The sequence below is a fragment of the Pelodiscus sinensis genome, chromosome 1, assembly GCF_049634645.1.
Source record: "Pelodiscus sinensis isolate JC-2024 chromosome 1, ASM4963464v1, whole genome shotgun sequence".
NCBI classification, from domain to species: Eukaryota; Metazoa; Chordata; order Testudines; family Trionychidae; genus Pelodiscus; species Pelodiscus sinensis.
The window spans coordinates 292600068-292620667 of record NC_134711.1 but is presented as its reverse complement, the minus strand read 5'-3'; the positions used below and the strand labels follow the sequence as shown (position 1 = coordinate 292620667).

The following is a 20600-nucleotide window of genomic DNA, read 5'->3' as shown; positions in this document are numbered from 1 at the left end:
AGGGTACCCACTGCGAGACGGGACACAAAAGGTCCAGTCCCAAAGTTCCACTCTTTCACCACCACTCCAAGGGGGACCAGATTCTGACCCGACCCACTCTGCGCAGAGGCCAGCCCCACAGGCAAGATAAGCACCAAAAGCCTGTCTGCCCCGACTCGCGTCGCTGCTGGGCTGAGGCAAGGGGCAGGTGTTCAGGCACGGAGGAGACGGACGCACCCCGCCCGCCGGTGCCGAGTGACGCTACACGGGGTGAGCTCTCCTCCACGGACGCCTACACTGGGGCTTAGGTGCCCACACCTGGGACCTAGGCACCTCGGGGAGGCTGGCGGAGGGAGGTAACCCCAAGGGGGCCCTGACTGCGTGAGCAGGCACCGCAATACGTTCGCACAGGGCACCCAGGGCGGATCTCCGCAGGCCCGCGTGCGCGGCTCCCCCGCCGCGCTCCTGCCCCTGCGCGCGCCAGGCAACGCGCCCAGCTCGAGACTCCCAACCCGGCGCGTAGCCGCGCGCTGCCGTGTACGCGCCTTGTGAGCGCGACACCAACCGGGCGTGCCCGCTCAGGCTCCGTCGTTCTAACAGAGCACCCATTCCGCCCGTGCGCCGCTACAGCCACGCCCCCAACCTTCGCCCCGCCCCTCGTGCGCCGCCATGCTGCCCCGCCCACGTCTCCCCCTCCCCGCGCGTCTCTGTAGAGCCAGCCGCCCTCCAGTCGCTCTGGTGTCACACCACGCCCTGTCCCCCGCGCGCGCCTACACGCCGGAATCCAATTCCTCGGACTTGGTTTCCGGGGGGGCATATTTTTGGGTCTCTCCACGGCAGGTGTGGGGCGGCTCCGCTCCCGGTGAGGTGGCGCGGCCAGGCTGCTTCCTTGGGGGAGGGGAAGATGGCGGAGAGCCGGGGCGAGGTGGCGGCTCCGCTCTCCGGCCCCTCTCAGGGGCTCCCCGGCACCAGCGGCTCCGCGGCCCCCGGCAGCAACCCGCTGTCCCGTAAGCTCCACAAGGTCCTGGAGACGCGGCTGGACAACGACAAGGTCAGAGGGGAACGGCCTGGGGGAAGCGGGGCTGGGAGTCGGGGACCGAGGACAGGCCGGACGGGGGGCGAGTATGGGGGGATGCCCGGGTGGGAGTGAGGAGCAGGAGAGTGTGGGGGGGAGGGGGAGTAGGTTCACGTGCCTGAGAGAGATGCGTTACACTTGGTGGCCCCTGAGAATCCCGGGGAAGTGGGGAATCCCTCCTGACTGACTTCGGTACCCATCGTGGTGTGGTGGTTGGAACTTGTTGAGATGCTTTCATACAGCCCTAAAGCAGCTGTCTGCAGCTGTTCATACCCTGACCCACTGTACTGGGCCTGGCAGGTTACTGATCCTGAATAGGGGCAGCTTAATGTTGGAATGAAGGGATGGTGCTGTCTCCCCCAGCACAGACTTACACTCTTTGCTCTTTTCTTCTGCATCGTCTTTTCATTGGAGTACAAGAACCTAGGTGAGGCTCAGGTCTGCATCCCATGGTTTAGATGGCTGGTCCTTTGGGGGTAAAACCTGCAATAGTGATGGAATGGATACAATATCAGTATGTTCTCTAGCTTATAGAATGGCGCCTAGATTTCTTTCTGAAAGTCCTCCAAGAAATCTATAACAAGCTTCAGTCATGGAAGCAAATGTTTCAAAGTACACATTTACCCTTTTAATTGGGCTAATGGGTTATGAGGTATTGTCCAGATTCGTTTTAATGAGATCTTGCAGGATGGTCAGCAGTTTGCAACAGACAATATTCAGCAGGTAGTTGTAATATCTCATAACTGCAATACGAATTGCAATAAATATTCAGCAGGTAGTTGTAATATCTCATAACTGCAATACGAATTGCAATAAATACTATCTACATTATGTGTGTGTGAACCTTCATTTCTAAGACTATTACTTGGACACTACAATTCATGTATTTTGTTTTAAAATTAACAGCAGGTGTTATCCACACTTTTTGGACCATAATGAACTGAAGAACACACTGAAGAACACTTTGCAGTTAATTATTTGTGTTAATTGGAGATGTTAAAATTTATTTTTTCAAGTAAACATGTAACTATTGATTTCTTTTTTCAGTGGTTACATTCAGTGGGGGCAGTTGGTTCTCCAGAAGCTGGTGTGTGCGGGGAGCTGTCTTAAAAGAGACAAAGGCAGCAGCGTTGGGGGAGCTGGGGCACTTTGTGTAACTGTGTGTTGTAACTGATGAGCCCAGACTCATGGGTTTACCATGTAGACAGTTACTTTCAAATCCCCAGTGTTAATCTAAATTTTGATTTGTGACTGGCACAGTCATGCATCACATGATATTAGAATTTGGAAAGAAAAAAAGTAATGGTCTAACCGATTAAAGAATACACATTAGTGTCTTGTATGTCAGAAAAGAAGTTTTAGTTATTTTTTTATATTGTACAGGAAATGCTGGAAGCTCTCAAGGCTCTTTCAACCTTTTTTGTTGAAAACAGTTTGCGTACCAGAAGAAACTTGCGTGGAGACATTGAGCGTCGTAGCTTAGCCATAAATGAAGAATTTGTCTGCATTTTCAAGCAAGTTAAGGAGGTAACATTATTGTTAATAAATCATCTTAAAAATCTAGAATTGAATTGAAAAAGAGCTGTGTAAGCTTGAAAACTCATCTGTCTCCCCCATGAAAGTTGGTCCAGTAAAAGATGTTGTCTCACTAGTACTGATTGATTATGTGAAAAACAAGTCTCAAAACAAATTTACCTTCTTAGTAGAATTGTTTCAGCATCTTCAATAATTCAACCATTTTTTCCCCATGAGTAAACTGTTCATCACTTTTATTTATGAACATAAATACACTGGAGCTAAGGCCTTCTTGGAAATGTTTTGATTAAGTGCATGTAAATATGTAGAGCCCTTGGTAATAGGGATGTTAAATATCAATTAATTGAATAGTCAATTAACCTCATGAATTCTTATCAGTTACTCAACTATTCTGTGATCCCTGTGGGTGGGGCTGGCATCCTGTGCAATCTGGCACCACTCCCAACGAGCCCCTTGCCATTCTGCACTGCAGGGTGCCAGGTGAGAGCTGGTCTGTGAGGGGAGCCAGTTTAAAAACCAGCTCCCCTCGCGGACTGGCTGTCGGTCACCCTGCGCTGCTGCCTCTGATACAGAGGTGGAAGCATGTGGTGGCAGCAGCCTCTGTCCAGGATGAGGGAGGGCACTGATCTCCCACACCCAGCGTGAGCCAGAACTGCGCCAGGCTGCCTGCCCTCCTGGCTCCTTATACATTTTAAATGCAGAGCCACAGCAGGTATAGGTCCCAGACCTTGCATGAGCTTTTGCTTATCGATTAATCGACCACTATTACATATATGGTAACTGAAAGTGTCTTCCCTAAGACTAAGCAAAACAGATGCTCTTTACTCAGTACAGGTTGAACCTCTCTAGTTTGGCACCCTTGGGACCTGACCTGTTCTGAATGAGAGAATTTTCTGGGCCACGGGAGATCAATATTATCTAACAGCATTACCAACGCTTTCACTGTTTACTGGGCTGCTAGAGGACATTTAGGAGTAAATTAGGGCTAAATAACAGCACAGAACACTGAGAGCTAGGACCTGTGGTTGTAAACGAACTTTATGGGAATGTGGGAACTTGGCCACATCCATGAAAAGTGGACATTTGGTTAATTGAAATAATTCCGGACGACGGATGTTTCCAGACCAAAGAGTTCTGGGTTAGAGCGGTTCAATCTATACTACAATTAAAAAAAGTATTAGTGTGATAGATGGGCACTGGAGAACGAAAGCAGGGCAAGGTTTGTTCTGTAGTAATAAAAGGTCCTTCATATTTTGCTGACTAGTACAGGAATCGCAGTGAACTGAATACTCTGTACAGATGCTGATGCATCATGGAAGATAGAATGCCTGCTGCTTCTTGGAAAATAAAATGGCAATTTTGTGTGTCTATTCCTAAATTCCTTACTGATAGTCCCACTGAGTGAAATTAAACAAATCTAGGAAAAGTACATCTAAGAAGAAAACTGGACTAAATCACTTCTTAGAAGGTGAGGAAGGGGAACTATTGATGAAACATAGATAAATCATGCATATTAGCATTTTTAAAACTTATGTAGATAGATTCAAACTGTGGACTTGATATAGAATTACTATTTAAAAATACATACCAATAAAATAAACTACCAATCTTCTTCTATTCTTAGGAGCTTGAAAGTATAAATGAAGATGTTCAGGCAATGAGCAACTGCTGTCAGGACATGACCATTCGTTTGCAGGTACTGCAGGAATAAATGTCTGTTTTTACCTATCTTTCCCCACTGCACCTTGGCAAATTACTTAACTGTTTTCTGTTATCACAGTAACTAAAAAAGTTTATTCCTTTAACTGTTCTGTTAAGGCACTGCTAGAATATTAATGTAACTGTTCTTAGTACAATAACTAGTGTATTTTTGAGCTCTAAAGAAAAGGCATTCAACTTTTGGGGGAGTTACATATTACTACTTCAGTTTCAGTTATGGGTGTATGCTTCTTTGAGTATTGAAGTATCCATCAGGTTTTTTTTATATCAGTATTTCCCAACCTTTTTTATGCTGGTGACTGGCAAACCAATTCACAAACTTCTGGTGGACCAGCAACATTTTATTTGCCTGTCTTTCATATTCATTATGCAAATACCTGGTTGCGTAGGCCAAACCCAGTCCCTTGGTCCCTAGTGCCTAACTCCTTTTGACCCCCACATCTACTCCCCATGCTGTTTGATCCTTTAACCTCTGACTTCTATAGCCCATGCCAACACCCTTTTGCCATGTGACTCCACTACACCCTCACCCAACACTCCCCAGAGCGAGATTGCCCCCTAGAGAGCGTGGCTGTTACTGCCATGCGGACTAGGGGAGCGACCGTTGGCAGCATGCATGCTCCTTCATACCTCCTACTTCCCCAAGCGTGTCTTGTTCCCCCACGGGTGGGGTTAGGGATAAGGAGCGCTGTCCAGGCCCCCATTACTGAGGAAGGAGGCGCCTCCTCCTGCCATCACCTCAGTGCTGCTGCTGGCAAAAGCATCCGCGCGAGCAGAGCGCGGAGCTCCAGCCGGCTGCCATTATTGAAGGGGGGAGGATAGAGCGAGGCACTTCTTACTCCACCCTCTTCTGCCGCCGCCTCAGCCCTGGTGCCACCACCTGCACAAGCGGCCACGTGAGCAAGGGGAGCATCTGTTGGCAGTGCACGTGCTCCCTCCTTCGAATCCCCTGTCCTTCCTCAAGCATGGAGGAGGGAGGAAGGCGCCTCCTGCTGCTGAGCCTCAGCCACCATGGCTGCCAGAGCTGAGCTACCTTGAACAGCCAGTTTGAGTTCTGGCAGCCACTGCAGCCTAGTAACCAGTGAGTAGCGGACTGCTGCTGGGAACTGCTGTTTTATGTGACAGGAAAAAGTGATAAGAATGCTGTACTTGAATTTTGAATCTAAAAATTATGTAGTATAATGAACTATCTTGTCCCTTAATGTGTGTATGCAACTGTTATGAAAATTAATAACCATGTAACTGATTAAAATTATATTGGTTACACAATTAAATGTTTAATCAGGGAGCTAGGGCTGTGACAGCACCCCTATTTTATACATGGGCATGGCTGGAATCCCGGGGTCTCAGATGCTGCTGCTTTCACAGTGCTGCTGCGGCCTGTGGTCCCAGCATTCTGGTACACCTAGTGTCCTGGTTGCCAGTCCAGCTGCATGGTGGACCAGCAGCCAGGATTCCAGACACAGTTTAACCGTTAATAAAACCAGTAAGTATCAAGCTTATTGATTAACTGGCTACACTTCTGCATCTCTCTTATTCTATGTACGTGCAACTTCTTGACCACATTTGTGTGCTAAATAAGTAAGACATGTGTACAGATGTGTATAGCCAGCTCTGAACTAAACTCTTTCACATTGTTCTCTTCAGTTTTGGGGTTAGTATTTCTTTTAGCAATTTGTATTTCAGTTCCAAAAGGACACTAGGACCTTGACTTCTTCAAAAGACATGTTCTTCATAAAGAAGGCTGATACCTTCGCCTGTGTTTTGTGGTTTTTTTTAAATTATGTAATTTTGGGAAAATAAGTAAAATATTTAACTTTGGAGAAAAAAATTAGGTATAATATTTTCACAACATGTTTGAGTCCTTAATCCTGAATTTCATTGTAATGACCATGAAAAGCTGCATTTCTTTATTCTGATTTTTTTACATTTGTGTGACAGTGTTCAGATTTAAAATGTCCTAAAGGCATTCAATTTCATAATCCAGCCACACAGTATTATACTTCTTGTTAGCATACTAAAATCTAGTAGAACCTAACAAACTCAAGGAAAAGGTAAATGCATTTTAAAGTGCATTTTGGAAAAAAAAATCATGCATATTTAAAAACATGTTTTCTTTGATTTGTTCCTTTTTTGCTTTAAGGTTAATTATACTTTCTTGGCATTAGAGAGTGTCTGGTTTTGAAGAGTAATTTATAGCATGCATGCTCAACTACCTTTTAGACAATGGCTAGTAGTACATTAACTAATCACAATGGAAGAAAATCTAACAGGGCTTAGTGAAAAGTATCTTCAGCGTTACACAGTAAGAGAAAATGTGCCTAGCCAAAGTCCCATTCCAATGCAACTTCATTAATAACAGATGTTTCTTTCCTCCCTGGCTTCTTCTCCCCTCATTACACTTCTCCTTTGATAAAAATATTCATTGAGTGATAGATAAATCAAAGGCAGTTTGATAATGGGAAATAAGAACTAAACAGTGTAAGAAGGTTGAAAGAAACTTCTGAATAATATTATGCTTTATTTTTATATGTAATACTAGAAGATTTACCTGGCATTGCTTGGGTTCTTAACTCATTTTTATTTGGGGGTGTGGAATAAAATGAAAATGTACATGCTTCATTTGAATCATTGCTCTGAGATGGGGCAGGCTGCCCTGGGGAGAGAGGACTACAGCAGCTTGGGGCTAAGTGAGAAGTGCCTCTTCATGGACATTGCAGCTCCAGCAGACACAGCGGGGGAAGGGGTGCATGTCCCTTGGCTGTGGGGCAGGTCCTGGTTTGTCTGCCTCCTGCACTTTGCAGCCAGAATGAGGAAAAACTTCCAGCAATGTACCCATATTCATTGCTGGGGTGTGGGGAGAGGCTGCCCCACTCTCCACCTTCCCTAAAGGGCGCTGCAGGGGAGGGAGGCTTGAAGCTGGGGAAGTTCCGGACAGGAGGGAAGGCACCGCCTGACAGCTCCTTTCACTTTCCTGGTGATTGATTTTAGGAGAAACAATCCCATTCCAACTATATCCTATTGTTCTGGCACAACCAGAACCTTACCTTGCTTTAAGTTATGACAAGAGGAAGCTATATACAGTAAACTTCCGATAATACGGCACCTTTAGGACCCAGGGGGTGCTGGATTTTCAGATATGCCAGACTATCAGAAGGGGGGGCTATGAAGGGTCTGGGGTGGGGTGGGGGTGATGCCCCCCCCTTCCGATAGTCCGGCTTTGCCCCAGGCGTCTCCCATTCAGCCGCTGCTGGTCAGTTTCAGCAGCGGCTGAATTGGGGACGCCGGGGGCAGAGCAGCTGGGGTGCTGCCGGGTTGGCCCCGCAGTGCCGAGGGCCAGTGCTACGGAACCAACCCGGCAGCACCCCAGATGCTCTGCCCCCGGCTTCCCCGATTCAGCTGCTGGTCAGTTTCAGCAGTGGCTGAATCGGGGAAGCCGGGTGCAGAGCAGCTCCATTTGTCCGGCTGCCCTGAACACTTCCGGGTTTCTGACCATCAGGAGTGCCAGAGCATTGGATGCTAGACTAATGGGAGTTTTACTGTACTGAATTTGGGGTCCTGACTCATACTGTTTAGGAAAAGTTCTTGAGCAAACACAGATAAACTCTCTCAAATATGTTAATAGATTTGGAGAACTTTTTTACACCGTCTAAAAAACTTGCAACTGTTTTTTTTTTTTAAACTACTCTAAGCCTCTTCTCTCTAAATTCCCTTTCCTACCCATACCTTTAGACAACAACCTGTTTCTGAGCCTTATGGTATACCTTGATGATCATTTGCCCCTGGCTTGGACATATGGCTGAGTATTAAGTACTCTGTAATATGATTAATCTATTTCCATACCACCAGTTAAAATCTAGGGGCTATTCTCAAACTCTTTCGCTGATCTTGATTGTTGTGTCATAATTGTTAGTGAGGAAAATGTTTTATAGAAATGTAGGATTGAAAGAGATCCAGTCAATAAGTCATCTAGTCCAGTCTCCTGGAAAGGAGCATACATAATATCTGTCCAATGAAGTGTAAAAATATAATAAAGGACAACAAGGAATTTTGAAGAACAGCTAGCCAAAAACTCAAAAAGTAATAGCAAAATATTTTGTAAGTACATCAGCAGCAGGAAGCCTGCTAAACTACCAGTGGGGCCACTGCATGTTCGAGATACTAAAGGACCATTCAAGGACGATACAGTCATTGTGGAGAAACTAAATGAATTCTTTGCATAGGTCTTCACAGCTGAGGATGTTAGGGAGATTCTCAAACCTAAGCCATTCTTTTTAGGTGACAAATCTGAGGAACTGTCCCAGATTAAGGTGTCATTTGAGGAGGTTTTGGAACAAATTGATAAACTAAACAGTAACAAGTCACCAGGACCAAATGGCATTCACCCGAGTTCTGAAAGAACTCAAATGTGAAATTGCAGAACTGCTAACTGTGGTTTTTAACCTCTCCTTTAAATCATCTTTTATACCAAATGACTGGAAAAAATACTAACTTGATACCAATATTTAAAAAGAGCTCTAGAGGAGATCCTGGCAATTATAGACCAATAAGTCTAACATCACTACTGGGCAAATTAGTTGAAATCATAGTAAAGAATAGAATTGTGAGACACATAGATGAACATAATTTGTTGGGGAAAAGTCAACATAGTTTCTGTAAAAGGGAAATCATGCCTTACTAGGGAAATCATGCCCTCCTAGAGTTCTCTGGGGCTATCAACAAACATGTGGACAAGGGGGATCCAGTGGATATAGTGTACTTAGATTTCCAGAAAGCCTTTGACAAGATCCCTTACTAAATGCTCTTACTTTACTTAAGTTGTCATGAGAAAAGAGGGAAAGTCCTCTCATGTATTGATAATTGGCTAAAAGGAAACAAAGGGTAGAAATAAATTATTTTTCAAAATGGAGAGAAGTAACTAGTGGTGTCCCATATGGGTCGGTACTGGGCCCAGTCCTATTCAACATATTAATAAATGATCTGGAGAAAGGGGTAAAGAGTGAGGTGGTAAAATTTGCAAATGATACTAAGCTGATCAAAATAGTTAAGACCAAAACAGACTGTGAAGAGCTTCAAAAGCATGTCACAAAACTAAGTGATTGAGTAACAAAATGGCAAATGAATTTTAATGTTGATAAATGCAAAGCAATACATATTGGAAAATATAATCCTAATTATACATACAAAAATGGGGTCTTAATGAGTTATTACCACTTGAGCAAGATCTTGGCGTTATTGTGGTTAGTCCTCTGAAAACATCCACTCAATGTGCCGTATCTGTTAAAAAAGCAAACAAAATGTTAGGAATCATTAAAAAGAGAGAGAATAAGACAGAGAATATCTTATTCCCTTTATATAAAACCTTGGTATGTCCGCATCTAGAATACTGTGTACAGATGTGGTCATCATAATCACAAAAAAGTTATCATGGTATTGGAAAAAGTTCAGAAAAGGGCAACCAAAATTATTAGGGATTTGGAATGGATATCATATGAAGAGGGATTAAAAAGACTGAGACTTTTCATTTTAGAGAAGAAGACACTAAGAAGGATATGATAGAGGTGTACAAAATCACGACTGTTATGGATAAAGTGAATAAGGAAAAGTTCTTTACTTGTTTTTTTTAAAACAAGAACTAGGGGTCACCAAATGAAATTAATAGGTAGCAGGTTTAAAACAAATAAAAGGAAGTTTTTCTTCACAAAGCGCAGAGTCAACTTGTGAAACTCCTTCCCAGAGGATGTTATGAAGATCAGGACTTTAACAGGGTTCAAAAAAGAACTAGATAAATTCATGGGGGATAGGTCCAGCAATGCTTATTAGCAGGGCTCTCCAAGCCGCAGCGAGCCCCACTCACAAGCCGCGCGGTTTGGCAAGCTGTGCATGTGCAGACTGCGCTGCACAGCTGTGCTGGCTTGTAATCTACTCGCCACGAGTGAGTAGATTACATTAATTGTTGAGCCCTGCTTTTTAGCCAGGATGTCACTGGATGTCAAAGCAGCACAGGATGTTATCTGTCTGTCACTGGAATGGTATTTCCAGTTTCAAGAAGGTGTAACAGTAATAAAATAGAGCTCATGACTTTATGATTCAAAGTCGTAGGTCTGTGTCAGTTTTGACACTAGAGAGAGTCACAGCTTTGGCTGTCATCTGGGTAGGTGACTCTAATGAATCTGTTGTGTTCTGAGTGCCAAGGAGCACTCAGAACCTATGCTGGGTATGCTAAACTTGAGGGTTGCCCAAGGAACGGGGCTGAATAGAGTTAGCAAGCACTGCTGTTTCTTTATTCTGTGAAAATAGATAATTTAATACAGCTGAGCCTGTTTTCATTCAGATGAATATGTCAGCCTCATAGGTAGCACAAAATAATTGCAACTAAAAGCCCAAGTAAAATAATTGAAACTAATTATGTGATTACATGGTTCTGTAGTAGTGGCAACAATTTTAAATGGAATTTGTAATATGTCTAATAATCTACTGTATATTTGAGAGTGCTTGAGCAGCTGTCTCTCTGACCATCTGTCCGAGAGTCTGTTCAAGATCTTCTCCTAAACGGTAAGATAGAGGACCATCAGATTTGATATGAAACTTCCTCTCCTCATAATGTAAAGAAAGGTAAGGATTTGTTTGTGTCAGAACAATGGCACGCGAGTGGAATGCGATAGTTTCTCATCAAACGGAAAGGAAGGGCTTTAATAGTAGGAAGCATTATGCTTTGTCTACACTACCAAGTTTTGTTGCCAAAAACTGCCTTTTGGTGACAAGACAGTGAGAGCGTTCATACTGCAATGGGACTCTTAGTGGGGAAAAACACCCAGTTTTAGCACCAAAAAGTTCCACTCTTTACGAGAGACTTTTTTCTTTTCCTCCTCTCTTTAATGTTGACAAAAAGCCAGTGTAGACTCTACTGTTTGTTCTGTCGACAGAACTAGCATCTGCCAGTATCCCACAATGCTTGCCCTGATGGTTCTGCTCAGTATTTTGATCTATTCTGTGTTGCAGGCAAACACCTCTCCCCTCTCAAAGTTCTGGAAAGCATCTGACAGCTGAGTGAGCTGTTTCTTTTGGGGAACAAACAAAGAACAAATTATTACAATGCTCTTGTTCTGCCTTGTGTTAAGAACATAGTGGGAGGGGGGAGAGAAATATGCTGTGCTGCTTTGACTTTCCTCAGTCACAGAACTTCTCATGATTCTGTTCCTAGCAGTTGAGAATGCTGTGGGAGAACTCAGAGGGAATCCTAACATGCACAGGGATCAGCAGCTCTGCCTTCCCACAATAATACACTGTGGGATACATACTAGGGATGTTAGATATTGTTTAATTTAATAATCATGTAAGTGCACCAAATCTTAGTGGTTACACAATTATTCAATGGTTCCTGGGGGCGGGGCCAGAGCCGGAGCCACCAGCCAGTGTTCTCTTAGCCCCACTCCCACTGAGCCCCCTGGCACCCTATGCTTCTGCCTCTGATACAGAGGTACAAGCATGTGGTGGCAGGCAGGAATCAGTCCATGTGGGGAGCTGGTTTTGATGCAGAGGAAGCAGTGTGGGGCAGCAAAAGCCTCTGCCCAGCTCCTTGCGGACAGAGGCTGCCCCTGCATCCCATGGAGCAGCCTCTGTCCGTGGCGAGCCTGGGCCCATCGTGAACAGAGGCTGCTCTGACATCCTGCCTGTGCCTTCCCCATACCTCTATAGGCGGCAGCAAAGGGGGGAAGGCGGTTTGAAAGCCAGCTTCCCGCGTGTACCAGCTCCTGCTTACCCCCTCACCTTCCGCACTTCTGCCTCTGTCAGAGGTACAGAGGCAAGGTGGTGGTGAGTGCGTATAGTTGCTAGGATAAACCGATGACTGGATTATCGGTTAATCATTTAAATCAGGGGTCTCCAAACTTTTCTGCCCGAGGGCCGTATTAACTATCAAACAGCAGTTCGGGGGCCGACTACACACCTGAGGTCCAAATAAAAAACAATCAAAACATGGATGTTGTTTTTAATTATTTATTTAATATTATTTTATTCAGTTATTATTTAATAACACATTGATACACTACACATGAACACCTGTATTAGTGTGAATGGTGAAATTGTTTCCTGGATGCCAAAATAGCAGACATTTCTGGCTTTAGAAATCACTGTTTGAAATTGGGGGTGATGCTTGTCCTAGTCCTGCAGGAGGGGCTCCAGAACGGGGAAACTGCTGAGAACTCATTTCCACCTGCGCAATGTGATGAAAATTGTAAGCAACATAATCCTGGCAATATGTTCAGCCTAAGACACTCACACTTGAAGAGATGTGATCGCTCTCCTATCATGCAGGGAATGAGGTGACAATTTGTAACATAGCCCCATGGAACAAGGGGCATGCATTTTAATGGGAAAAGCTGGTTTGAAAGCAGACACGTTATCACTTGGTAAAGGAAGTTGGAAAGCAGTGCCCAACGCTCCCACAGACTGATACCCGGCAGGGCGGTGCTGCTCTGGGTTGTGGATGAGAGAGACCAGACGTGGAAGGGAGAGGGATGTTTCTTCAGGGCGCACTGCAGGGACCAGGGCAGCGCGCTAGGCACGGCACAGCGTCACCCAGAGGCTGTGCCACAGCAACCAGACCGCCTCCTGCAATGGGCACCAGCTCCTCAGCCCCGCCCCCGGAGAAGTAGCACCTCGCTCCTAGCCCCTGAGAAACCACTGTCGGGTTTCCTCCCCTCCGTCCAGCCTCCCGCGATCTTCTGCCGCCGGGTCTGATCCGGAGCCCGCCTTCGAGACCCCCCTTTTTCGCCTGCCCGGCCAAGCGGCACGCGGAGCCGTCCCTGACCTCGGCTACCTGCTGTCCCGTGCGCGCGCTGGGGCCTTGCGCAGCCGCCTGCGAATCCGTTTCTCCTGCTGACACCAATGCTCGGACTCAAGCTCTCTCCTTCCACCGCCGCAGCCACCCTCCGCCTGATTGGCTCCGGTTGGTGCACGCGGAAGAAGGCGGGGCCAGACAAAAAGGTCTCCACGGGCCAGATGAGAGGGCCTCGCGGGCCGGATGCGGCCCGCGGGCCGTAGTTTGGAGACCCCTGATTTAAATGACTATACTCTAACATCTCTAACACATACCCACAGTGTACTGCTCACACTGTCGGTGATGGTGCTCCCAATGTAGACGTGATCTGTTAATAGAGGAAGCAAGTGTGAACACCTTCAAAACAAAAATTGATTTTTGGGTGTCGACATATGTTTTGTTAACAAAACTTGTTAGTGTAGACATACTCTTATGCTGCAGAATGACCACAGAGGGACAGCCAGCAAGTGAGAGACACCTATATCTCCTCTCCAACCCCGGAGAGCTGCGAAGCAGCTGCAAGCTGGGCAACAAAGCCCCTGCCACCCTGGCATTGTTCAGGGCAACAGCTGCTGGCTGGGCAGCACGGCCCTTGTCACCTTGGCCTGGCCCAGGGCAGTAGCCAGCAGCTGGACAGCATGGCCTCGCTGGCTTCGGAAGCATCCACTGTCTGCCCCCATTCCCTGCCTTGGGCCCCACTCCCCTGATTCCTACACTTCCCTGCACCCTCTGCCCCCTGCCCTGAAGGACCTGAGCAATAGCATATAAATCTAAGTGCCTAAATATTGAAAACTAGGAAATAATTGATTAAGGATTGTTATCATAGAATCATAGAATAATAGGACTGGAAGGGACCTCGAGGTCATCGAGTCCAGCCCCCCGCCCTCAAGGCAGGACCAAGCTCCGTCTACACCATCCCTGACAGATGTCTATCTAACCTGTTCTTAAATATCTCCAGAGAGGGAGATTCCACCACCTCCCTTGGCAATTTATTCCAATATTTGACCACCCTGACAGTTAGGAATTTTTTCCTAATGTCCCATCTAAACCTTCCCTGCTGCACTTTAAGCCCATTACTCCTTGTCCTGTCCTCAGAAACCAAGAGGAACAAATTTTCTCCTTCCTCCTTGTGACACCCTTTTAGATATTTGAAAACCGCTATCCTGTCCCCCCTTAATCTTCTTTTTTCCAAACTAAACAAGCCCAGTTCATGAAGCCTGGCTTCATAGGTCATGTTCTCTAAACCTTTAATCATTCTTGTCGCTCTTCTCTGTACCCTTTCCAATTTCTCCACATCTTTCTTGAAATGTGGCGCCCAGAACTGGACACAGTACTCCAGCTGAGGCCTAACTAGTGCAGAGTAGAGCGGCAGAATGACTTCACGAGTTTTGCTTACAACACACCTGTTGATACAACCTAGAATCATATTTGCTTTTTTTGCAACATTTTTATAACAAGGCAGTTAAGAGTAATTCATTTAAATTATTTGTAATTAGAGGGTTTTTAAAATGTATTTAAAAAAAAAAGTAGAATTTGAATTAGTTAGGTAGTGCATGTAAGGTTGATATAAGTACAATAATTCCAATTATATTCTAGGCAGCGAAGGAACAGACCCAGGATTTGATGGTGAAGACGACAAAGCTACAAGCAGAAAAGTATGTACGTTATCTTATTTATAACTAGTAGACTTATCTGCATTATCTTGGTCCTTCAGGGCAGGGGACTGGCATAGTGAGGGTGCAGGACACAGGGTAGGGCCTTGGGGATGTGAGGGAAGGAAGGAGTGCATGAGCTGGGGGCTGGGTGTGTGTGGGGGTTGTGTGGATGAGTAGGGGCTCAGGCCAGAAGGCATGGACCTTTTTTTCTCTCCTCCCAGGCTGCCCCCAGCTGCTAGGGTCCTTTTCTCCCCCCAGATTCTGGGTCATTGTTCCTCTTCCCGTACCTCTGCCAGTGAGTGTGGGGGAGGGAGGGGCGGGCGGACCCCTGCTTCTGGTATCCGCCCTGCTAGTCCCGTGGGCTGTATTGCTTGGAGGAAGAGGCAGGTCAGAGTGTGGGTGAGGAGGGTCTCGGAAGGAGGGGGGTTATGTGGCCGCTACCCTCCCCTGCTCCTCTGTCCAGTCTCCTCTGCTAGACATGCACAGAAATGATCTATTCCACCCATCTCCAAAGAGACAGTATACACATTAGCCTGTTGGCTCAGCTGAGGGGAGACACCTTATTTTAATATAACAGTTCTTAAATGAATTTAAGATAAAACAAAATGAGTTTATTAATAAAGTTGATATTAAGCAAGAATAAGAGAAACAGAAATTATTACAAATAAACCAGAGTATAACAATTTTTAAGGGCTAAAACTTAAGACTACAATCCTTTGTCCAAAATAATTTCTCACCCTCAGTCTTTTTTGCAAAGTTTGATTTTTTTAATATGTCTGTAGTTTTTAAAATTATCTACTATATTTCCTCTGATACACTTTTATCTTATGAACAAATGTGCTTGCTTAGAAAAATCTTTGTGGTAACTTACTGTAGCATGTCACTGGAAACAGTTACATTTCCAAACTCCTAAGTGATCAGCATAAAACATTTGTTGAATGGCAGAATAAACTTTCTTCCACCTCAAAGATTTGTTTAGTACCTACAAGAACAAGGCTCAGTCTGAACTAAGGAGAAGGCATGATGAGTGTTGGGAGAAGAAGGGTGCAGAAGTCCAACACTCAGCAGATCCAAGCAACATAAAGATATTCTTTGACTCTCTTAAAGCAAACTATGGACCATCTAAATCTAGTATAGCTCCCTTGAAGTCAGCAAATGGTAATATCCTCATCAAAGACAAGAAGGAAATTGTTTAGAATGGGCTGAACACTTTAGTAGTCTACTCAATAGACTAGTTGATTGGTGTATCCTTCATAATTTTGAGAAACTTATAAAAGAGAAGACCTTGATCTTCCTCCATCATAAGAATGGCCATACTGAGTCTGACCAAAGGTCCGTCTAGCCTAGCATGCTCTCTTTCAACAGTGGCCAATGCTAGATGCCGTAGAGGGAATGAATAGAACTGGTAAATCACCAAATGATCTCTTTTCTGTCATCCATTTCCAGCTCTTGACAAACAGAGGCTAGGGACACCATTTCTACCCATTGTGGCTAGTATGTATTGATGGACCTAACCGCCATGAATTTATCTTGTTCTTTTTAAACCCTGTTAAAGTCCTGGTCTTCACAACCTCCTCCAGCAAGGAGTTCCACAGGTTGACTGTGTGCTTTGTGAAGAAAAACTTCTCTTGTTTATTTGAAACATGCTACCTCCTAATTTCATTTGGTTGACCCCTAGTTCTTATGTTATGGGAACAAATAAATAACTTTTCCTTATTCACTTTTTCCATACTAGTCATGATTTTATAGACCTCTAGCGTATCCCCCCTTAGTCTCTGCTTTTCTAAGCTGAAAAGTCCCATTCTTTTTAACCTCTTCGTATGGGACCTGTTCCAAACCCCTAATCATTTTTGTTGCCCTTTTCGAACCTTTTTCAATGCCAATACATCTTTTTTGAGATGAGGGGATCACATCTGTACGCAGTAGTCAATAAGAGGCAATAAGATGTTCTGTCTTACTCTCTATTCCTTTTTTATGACTCCAAAACAGCCTGTCCTTGTGGGGGTTTAGAATCATGATGGGCTGGCAGCCCCACATCAGCTACCCTGAGTTCCCCATAAGGTACAGTATTTGGTTGGGAATCTGCAGTTCAACTGTTCCTCTTCCCACTGCCCACTACTCCTGCCGTCTGCTTTGGAGCTGCTCCTAGTAATCCCCTGCTTACTATAGGGGGATAAAGGGGTGATAATGTTAGGATGTCACCCCTCACCCTCCCTGATCAAGCCCCCCACTCCACACCCCAACTCCATAAAACAGGATATCACATCTACCAAATCTTGTATCAGGATGTCCTGGTATATTTATAAGGTCGGTGTACTTGAAGTGGGGCCAGCATGCTTAAAAGGGTAATGCACATCTCTCACTCATACAAATACACACATAGTGAGTACATCTTTGTTTTCGTGTCTATCTCTCACACCCCTTGCTGTGCAGCCCTGCATGCACTAGGGATGTTAGCTATTGTGTAATTTAATAGTTGTGTAACCACATGGAAGTCTTAGTGGTTACATGACTAGTCAGTAGTTCTCTATCAGAGACAGCAGTGCAGAGATTGGGCGGCGGGGGAGGGGGAGGGAGACAGGTGGATCTGGCACTTGTGGGGAGCCTGCTTTTAAGCTAGCTCCTCAAGGGCACCAGCTTCCGCTCCCTCCCCCTTGCTGCCTTTGACTGTGAGACAGCAAGGGGGATGGGGAAATGCATGTGGTTGACAAGATTAACCGATAAGCCCAGGCTTATCAGTTAATCATGTAATAGTCTTTGTGATGACTTCCCTAGTATGCCCCATCCAGAATAAAGATTGGTTCACCACTCCAGCAGGATAGTGTGGGTTCATCACCATGTTCAGTTTCCATAGGAAAGTGTTTGCAGTCACTTCCAGGAGTCTATTTCTTCCCTTCTGCCTCAATCTATGCTGCCTCCAGAGTGAGACACACCATTAACAACATATTAACCCTGAAAGGCTCAGCCGAGTGCTAGTTCCTCATTTAGTAGCATGTTCCCTGGAAAATGTTCCACCTTCTACCTCTAGCAAGCTTCACAATTATATTTGCTGTATAGAGTACTAAATTGTTTACAGTCTTTTAAAACTTACATTCAGTGAGTGTGTATATATTCTGCCTTTTCTCTGCTGAAAAAAATATCCTTGGAACCTAACCTCTTCCCCTGTTTTCATTAATTCTTATGGTGAAATTTGAGTTTGCTCAACATCATTTTGCTTAAAGTAGAATTTTTTTCAGGAACACAACTACTTTGTTGTGCTAGCAGTTACAGTGGGACTATGGAGGGCACCCCTGGAAAGGGCAGGGCCTTGGCTGGAAGGGCCGTGGCCTTGGGCAGTCAGTCCTTATTGCTGCCAGGACCACTGCATGTCCTCCCCCAAACCCTCAAAGCCACATGGAGTGGTGCTCTGGTGGCAATTCAAAGGGGTCTGGGACTCCAGCTTCCAGTGCAGCCGGTGGCCGGGAGCTCTGGGCCCCTTTGAATCTCTGGGCCTTGTGGCAATTGCCCCTTTGCCCCCCTTGTCAGTGGTCCTGTGTAGCCATATATGAGAACTATGACCATCTCATCGTCGTAATCAACGATGAACTACCAGCACACACACATATAACTGATGTATTTTGAACTATCTACATTAGGAAATTGGTCTATTCTACACAATGCCAGCAGTGGGCCACCTGCACTGCTATTGAACATTATCTATCAAGAGTTTTTGTTGTTAAATATAATGCTGTATTACAACAGAGATGAATCCCGAATCAGTCTTTAAGAATTGTTCTTTAAGAGCAATTTATATATACAGAAAACTGTGACAGATGGTTTATGTATCTTTCGTCTTGTCCCAGGTATCGGGGGACCTCTCAAGGTCCCATCCAGGTCTACATTTCTATGATTCTTGAACAGCTAAGTTCTCAATGGGAAATGTTGTGTAGATTAGTGCTAGTTGGAATATTAACTTTTCATCATAAGAGAAAATGATGTATGTATTAAATACTAATGTACTGATCCTTATTTTACATCACTGCAAATATTACAGTAAGCATACATACCCATTTTAAGGCTCTTTGTCATTGCCAAAAGATTGTAAACAAGCATCAGACTCAAAGTGATATTTAATCATGTGGCTTACAAAAAGAGATTCATCCTGACAAGGAATGGAAGTTATTTGATGTAAAACAACTTTCTTGTTGTCAGTATGAACCTTCTTTTTGGAGCCATATTGTGAAATATTGAAAAAATGATTTCTGTGAACTTTTTTTTTTAATTTGGTATGGCTGTTTGGTTGGTTTATGGCCATTTAATTCAGTATTTTTGAAAGCCCATGTTGTTGCATGAGTGTAATTTATAAATTCACACGTGCAAGAAATCCCTTAAACTGGATAGTAAATAGCCCACGGATTCCACAGATTGAACCTGTTGGTATTCTGAACAAACACAGAGCTTCCAACCTTAGGGATGCGATACTGTAGTTGACTAAATGATCAACTGATAAGCAGGTGCTTATCGGTTAACATGATTGACCACGCATGCACGCACGCATGCGCACCCACACACACACACTCTGTCTCTGTCTCTGTCTCTGTCTCTGTCAGCCAGCTCTGCAAGGAAATATTTTAGTGGGCTCCCGTTTGCTTCCCCCCATGATGCTGCCTTTGATACAGAGGCAGCAGTGGGAGGCGGCTTGTAACCATGAAGGCGTTTAAACATCCTTAGTAGAAGGTTAGTCTCTTTATGCCAGTACTTATGCAGATCTTTTGATATTGTAAATTAGGCCTGACCATCTTGTATTATGTATGTAGTATTGTAGCCATGATGATCCCAGGATATTGGTGACACAAAGTGGGTGAGAGAAACTTTTTTTTATAGAACCAACTTTTCAGTGATAGAGGCAAGCTTTTGAGTTTACACAGGCCTCTGTGTAAATTCAAAAGCTTGTGTCTCACCAACAGTTGTCCTAATAAGAAATTACTTCACCCATCTTGTTATCATCTTGTATGGAGGCTACTCAATGTGATTTTTTCCCCCATATTTCCATTTGTATAGTCTTTATCATATCCTATGACTTATGTGAATGCATAAGCAATTCATGGTTCTAACCACTTGTATTAAAATGTATGTTTGATAGTTAAAATATAAAACACAAATGATTCATCACCTTTCTTCATTTACAACATTGTGTCCTATTTACAATTGATGTGCATGTTTGGGGATGGTTTCCTTGCACTTACTAGTGTCTCTAGAAGAAGTAATCTTATGTTCCATTTTGTGTATTCCCTGAACAGTTAGCATAGATCAATATTTTCCTAATTACTGAGGGAGGGGAGGAGGGTTCAAAATGATTGGTATAGTCTCTTTTTATGCTGTTTTTGTTTAAAACACTTTGATCTTGAAACTTGTAAATTTCAAAGCTTTAAAATATGATCAATCCTTAGTGCATTAAACTGAAATTAATTTCTCAAGGAATGAGAATGTGCTGCTGTGGCTCTGGATTTGAAGGAGACCTGACAGATTGCCAGGCAATATTTAGTTGCAGTATAAAACTGAACCTTAGAAAAGGCAGTCTCTCCTCTGCCTCATACTTTGAGGAGTCTAGGTGATAATCCTAACAAACAGCACTTTTGTGTTTGATTCCAGGGAAAAGTGCATGAAGTGCATAATTTCCCCAGCAGTTTGAGCGTTCTCACCAAGTATTCTGTTTCCATGGTAACTATTAACTGGGAAATTGCTCTTCAATGGTTTCCCCCTGAGAACTTAAAGTACAACACTGGTTTGCCCCCTCCCCCCACCTCAAATTGGTGGTATGTTTGCATGATGTGTT

At 44.5% G+C, this 20600-nt stretch overlaps 1 protein-coding gene across 1 annotated transcript in view; it reads left to right on the top strand.

Annotated features, from left to right (window-relative positions):
* Positions 1-647: 647 nt before the first annotated feature.
* Positions 648-20600, top strand: part of COG6 (component of oligomeric golgi complex 6) — a 79666-nt gene continuing 59713 nt past the window's right edge. Inside the window, exons 1-4 of the mRNA XM_075919116.1 lie at positions 648-1030; positions 2438-2581; positions 4215-4286; positions 14727-14785. Coding sequence (XP_075775231.1) covers positions 884-1030; positions 2438-2581; positions 4215-4286; positions 14727-14785 — 422 coding nt within the window. The 5' untranslated portion in view covers positions 648-883. The remainder of the gene's footprint in view (positions 1031-2437; positions 2582-4214; positions 4287-14726; positions 14786-20600) is intronic.